General features: G+C 37.7%; 1 protein-coding gene across 1 annotated transcript; it reads right to left on the bottom strand.

Annotated features, from left to right (window-relative positions):
- Positions 1-202: 202 nt before the first annotated feature.
- Positions 203-5,432, bottom strand: LOC111456431 (katanin p60 ATPase-containing subunit A1). The gene is made up of 7 exons (XM_023098287.1): positions 5,179-5,432; positions 3,918-4,389; positions 3,030-3,224; positions 2,205-2,449; positions 1,912-2,070; positions 1,708-1,795; positions 203-1,412 (listed from the first exon to the last, which is right to left on the bottom strand). The coding sequence occupies exons 1-7, from the start codon at positions 5,298-5,300 to the stop codon at positions 1,131-1,133; spliced, it is 1,563 nt and encodes a 520-aa protein (XP_022954055.1). The 5' UTR covers positions 5,301-5,432; the 3' UTR covers positions 203-1,130.
- Positions 5,433-5,685: the final 253 nt, after the last annotated feature.

Genomic DNA, 5,685 nt, shown 5'->3' on the forward strand with positions numbered 1-5,685 from the left:
ATTGAAATAACTGTTCTTGCTTGTGAATTTGTGCACGTGTTAACTCGAGTTTGGTTGGCAGATCTATTCGAAGGCAAGAATAAGTGTTGCACAATTATGTTGCTAGTCTCGATAGTGTGTGCAATTGTGAGATTAGAGATAGCAGATGCACATGCAATGATGAAGGCACTGGAACTAAAACCGAGTTGGTAAAGAGATTTGTAGGAAACCCATGAATGAATGAGCCAGTACAAAAAACAAGCAAAAGAGTTTTGTGTTTTGTTTTGGATTTTAGGTTTGGGTTTGGGGTATGGTTTTATTATTGGAGCTTTTTTTTGGTTTTTTAGAGGCAAGTTCCAACCTTTTTCTAGGGTTCAATGAATGAGTCAATCCATGAATGATACAAGCAGATAACCATTGGCCCAATTCCAAGACCAATACTACTTTTCTAGGTTTTATAATGAGCCCATTTTTCATTTCAATTCAAAAGGTCATTCATGTTTTCTATTGTAGAAATCTCCCCACAATTACCCTTACCGATCTACTCAAATTGTTTCTCCTTTGTTTTCATCTCTAAAACGTGCTTATATATGAAGTATATGTAATTAGGAAAACAAAACGGCCTAATTTAAAATGTGTACGTACCAGAAATCGGCTGCATGACAATGGAATTGAGATTCTGGGAACACTTCAATTTCTTTCTCGATCCTGAATATAAACAAAAGAGTCAAATTCTTCATGTATTTTAGAAAGAAACATACATTTTCGAGAATTCAAAAGGTGTGTGAAGGCAAGGAACCACCTTATGAAGAATCCTCCATTACGTTTTGGACAGGACTTATTACCATCTAAATGTGTATTGAATATGGTTAATATAAAGTATAATCTGTCAACAGAAGTGAATGATAAAGAAAATAATGCATTTCAATGGTGCAGAAGTGAATGTCAATCGAAATTTCAACCTCTTCGTGAATGATAAAGTTGCTTAGAATCAGTGGTAAAAGGAAGCAAAAGGGTGCCGACACTTGGATTACTATTAATCACACCGTGACAAAACAACGATCATCATAGAAAAACAAAATTAATAAAGAAATCACTATGCAGAAGGGATAGAAGTTAATCCGTTACTGATCTTCATAATAGTCTGCAATTTAAGCAGACCCAAATTCTGAAAACCATTTCTCATGCCGTTCAATATCAGCAGCAGAAACACTTCGCTGTACTTTCTTCAATGCTTCTTCGAAGTCGCACATGGCAACAGGGTCCTTTGAAATGTCATCCTTTGCCATATTCCTAATCTCATCGCGAGTTTTTCCAGCTATTTTACGTCTCATTCCATTCAAGGAAGCATCTCTGCAGACATTTGTGAGATCGTCCCCACTATATCCTTCTGTTCGGCGAGCAACATCGTCGATATTCACATCAGGAGCCACCTACGTATGAATAATCATGATTCCTTGGCATCAAATAAGTTCATTCAGGCTAAGAAAATAGGTTATTGCATGGTAAGTTCAAATGAACAACAATTTGAACTTATGAAGTAAATAATATATAATTTTCTTGGACTAAGAATAAGAATTTCTGTCTGAACCATGATAAATAATCCTATTGGTTCAAGAATTAAGCATCTCAAATTTCACAAAGAGATGAGAATTAACATTTATCATTATGCAAGTACATTGAGTCCAACAGCATTCTGATAGTTAATTGAATAGGCACTTGATTTACCTCAACAGTTTTTAGATTTATTCTGATAAGCTCCTTCCTACTCTCAAAATTAGGAAGAGGAATATAAATACGCTTTTCAAGCCTCCTCCTGAAATAGTAGCACCAATCGAAAGAAGAAATCAACTCATAACCCCAGTACGTCTACCACGTAAATAATCAAATTTACTTGAATCAAGTGTAAGAAGACATGTTAACGGAACCAACCTAAGTGCCTCATCAATATCCCACGGGAAGTTTGTAGCAGCCAAAACCATCACAATTTTACGGCCACCATCATCGCCTGAGGAACTATTGTTTACACCATCCACCTGAACTAAAAGTTCAGACTTCACTCTTCTGGATGATTCATGCTCACCAGAAGCCCTGAAGAAAACACCTTGATGCACTTATTTTTCTTAACAAAAGTTAGGAGGGAGAGGGACAGACGTAATACTTAAGAAAAAACTTTCCATAGAAAAGAAACCATGAATCCTCTCTAATTATGTGAAGAGTCTTACCCACGAGCATTACATAAAGAGTCAATTTCATCGATAAAGATAGTACTTGGTGCATAAGCTCTTGCAAGTTCAAAAAGGCATCGAACCATGCGCTCACTCTCTCCACGCCATTTTGAAGCCAAGGTGGCAGAAGAAACATTGAAAAAAGTTGTGCCACACTCAGTGGCCACAGCTTTAGCAAGTAATGTCTTCCCAGTCCCAGGTGGGCCAAACATTAAGACTCCTTTCCATGGTCTCCTTATTCCCTGGAGGGAAAACGCAACAAGATTAATATGCATGACGCATGGACACAGATAACAAGCATATGTGATGCATGGACACAGGTAACAAGCATATGTGATGCATGGACACAAGTAACAAGCATATGTGATGCATGGACACAGGTATCAAGCATACATCACACGCGGACACAGGCAACAAGCCCACTATGGCCAACATGGTACAAAGGATACATCAACCTTACCACATGCACTCTGCAGAATAAAATTTAAAGCTAGAAGAAGTTTCAAGTTCAAAATCTGTAAAATTTCCATTTCTCTATTAATCATCTTTTCTTTTTCTTTCTTCGTTTCCGAGTACATCTATCAATCATCAGGCAGTAACTTAATAATCCCTTCTGAAGGCCGGTTGAATAGATTCCTAAATATGATTGCTGATTTCCATCGCTGAAGACTATAACACACATCAACAACAGGGACAGATAAACAAAGCATATTGATCATCACGTCATGAATATCAGCAAAAAGAGATGATTGGTTTGGTATCATTAATTTGCAAACCTATCAAGTGGCTTCATAGGTATCTAGTACACTAATTCAAGAATACCTGAAAATATTCTGGCATCCACAGGGGAAGAACGACAGCTTCCTCCAGAAGTCTTTTTGCTTCACTCAGGCCCGCAACATCATCCCATCTCACTCCTGGACTGGTCTCCAACACATCTCTTTCAAGCATAGCAGCTAAATCAGGATCAGGTCCCTCGTACTGTCCCTTCTTAGACTTTCCTTCATCATCACCATTCTAACAATACCATTCATTAGTTTAATGATATAAACATGAGGTACTGCACAAACTTGAGATTGCATGCAAAATAAAACAATAATTCATGAAATCAAACATTTTTTTTTATGGGCTTGTGCACCTATGCTTAAAACAGTTTTCAATTTTTGTTAACAAAAATAGATTTACAAACTATCATCCGATGGCTTGCATAGATTAACATTACTCGGAAGTTATTAATCACAACCCAAGATTTTGAGTGGGGGAAAAAAAAAGCAACGTCTTTAACATCTTCAAAAAAAAATCATAATAATAATAAAAGTCATCGATGAAATAAGAAATGGTTATCTGAACATGTTTCCTCTGAAATTTAATTCTGAAAACCAGAAAATTGTTTTGGAAACAACTCCTAAACTGACCCTGAATCTGCAAAATTTGAGAAAACAAATCAAGTAAAAAGGCTTAACTCTATAACTTTTGTGTACACGACAAGAAGGTGAAACGTTGCCAAGATATGGAATTTCTCAAGCATAGGAAACAAGCAAATGCCCCTAACTAAAAACCCATATAGATTGGAACACGCCAGCAATGAACTCAAAAGAAGGCGGATCATAAGTCTCATGCAAAAAAAGAAGATTTGCGCACATGCATATGATCCAAGTTCATCATGGAGGAAAAAAGAACTGAGATTAAATTTGGGCTCACGGAACTTACTGCAGAATCTGACTTGCTGGATTTACCAGTAGTACTAGCACCCTTCTTTCCAGTAGTTGATGCACGGACACCAGAGTTGGCACGACTTGAACCACCAGCCTTTGCACCACGAGTGGTAGTATTTGGTCTGGTGGAACCACGAGCCCAAGCCCCATCCTGTGGTGATTTCCTCATACCAACTTGACCAGCCCTTGCAGGTCTTCTACTTGAAGAGTCCCTACTTGGAGGCCTCCATACATCAGGATCATCCATCGGAGGAGCTGAAGAAGTTGGGTACTCATCTAATGGTTGAAAAACAAATGATGATTTGGCATGAATTGGAGGAGAAGCTGCACGCCGACCCATGGGTGTTTCCTTAAAAGCCTTTCTCTCTGCATCTAACTGCTTTACAACTTCTATCTCCTCAGAAAGGGCTTTTTTCACATTCATCCATTTTGCACGCATTAAAGGGTCATCGACTGAACTAAGGTGCCTAAAATCGATAAATCAGTGAACTTGAGTGAGAACCATACTGAAGAAGAGCATAGTTAAAAACATCAAAGATTTCAGTCGAAGGAATTCTGCAGAGCTTGATCTCCCCTGCGCTGAAGTAATATCAATCATCACTTCTTTTTTCTCTCTTTTGTTCATAGAAAATCCACGGAAAATAGAAACTAAACCAGTGGCTGTACCTGGTACTGTATGATCATTAACCAATTTATGGTCTTACCAAGACATTTGGTTCTAAACTTAACTATCCTCATAATGAACTACAAAAACCAGACTGATAAGCCCTCTCTTCCGTTACACCCTAATTTTAACAACAAATATGAAGTAATTTAGAACAACCCAACGCAGGAAATCGACAACCATTCTCCAATTTAGGGTTTTCGATTACCCAAAATAAGAAGAAACGATAACATATCTCCCTTTTAAAAATAATAAATATATAAATACGCTCGTAATTCTAACACTCGAAACAATACTCCATGGTAATGACCGCCTCGCCTCCACATTATTCCCTACATTCGCATAATGACAAAACACTGGATTTTTCTCTAATTTTAGAGCAACATTCTTTCAAATTACTCGCAGCAAACCGATAACAGTCAAATCGCATCAATCTAACTTGGCAAGATGAGAGAAAAAAACAGATTCAGTAAGAATCAGACTAGATGCACCGAATTCAAAGCAACAAAAAGATCGAAAACAAGCTCAAACGAAAATCAATTTCGTTACTACAGATGAAATTGGAAAATGTAGATGGTGGAAGAGAGATTACTTGTTGATCTGAGCTATAACACCATCAAAGAAGATTATCGAAGTGTCATACAGCCCCTCAAGAGCGTATTCCCTCGCTAATTTCAGATGGTCTTGAAACCCCACCAATGTATTGCTCCCCATTCTCTCTCAATCCGTGGCTTTCTCTCTCTCTAACTGGCAACCTCCAAAAGAAAAATCCTTCAACTCAAGTAAATGTAGAAGAAAAGAAAGCTTCAGGGACTGAGAAAATCCAAGAACCGAACTATGACAGAGACGTACGAACTTCCACAGTCTTCAAAGAATGAGAAATCAGAGAAGAAGATAAAATTACTAAAATAACCTTGGGCTTCTCAAGGAAGAATGGTCCATTATTATTCGCTTTACCTTTAGGAAAGGTTTGTTAGAACCGTTACGAACGTAGGGCCCACCCACTAAATTTTGAACTTAAATATTGGGCCAAAATGGGCCCACTAAATTTTGAAGCTAAAAAAGTTGGGCCGAAAAATGGGCCCAATCAAAATTAAAA

Source organism: Cucurbita moschata, unplaced genomic scaffold, assembly GCF_002738365.1.
Source record: "Cucurbita moschata cultivar Rifu unplaced genomic scaffold, Cmos_1.0 Cmo_Scf00018, whole genome shotgun sequence".
NCBI lineage: Eukaryota > Viridiplantae > Streptophyta > Magnoliopsida > Cucurbitales > Cucurbitaceae > Cucurbita > Cucurbita moschata.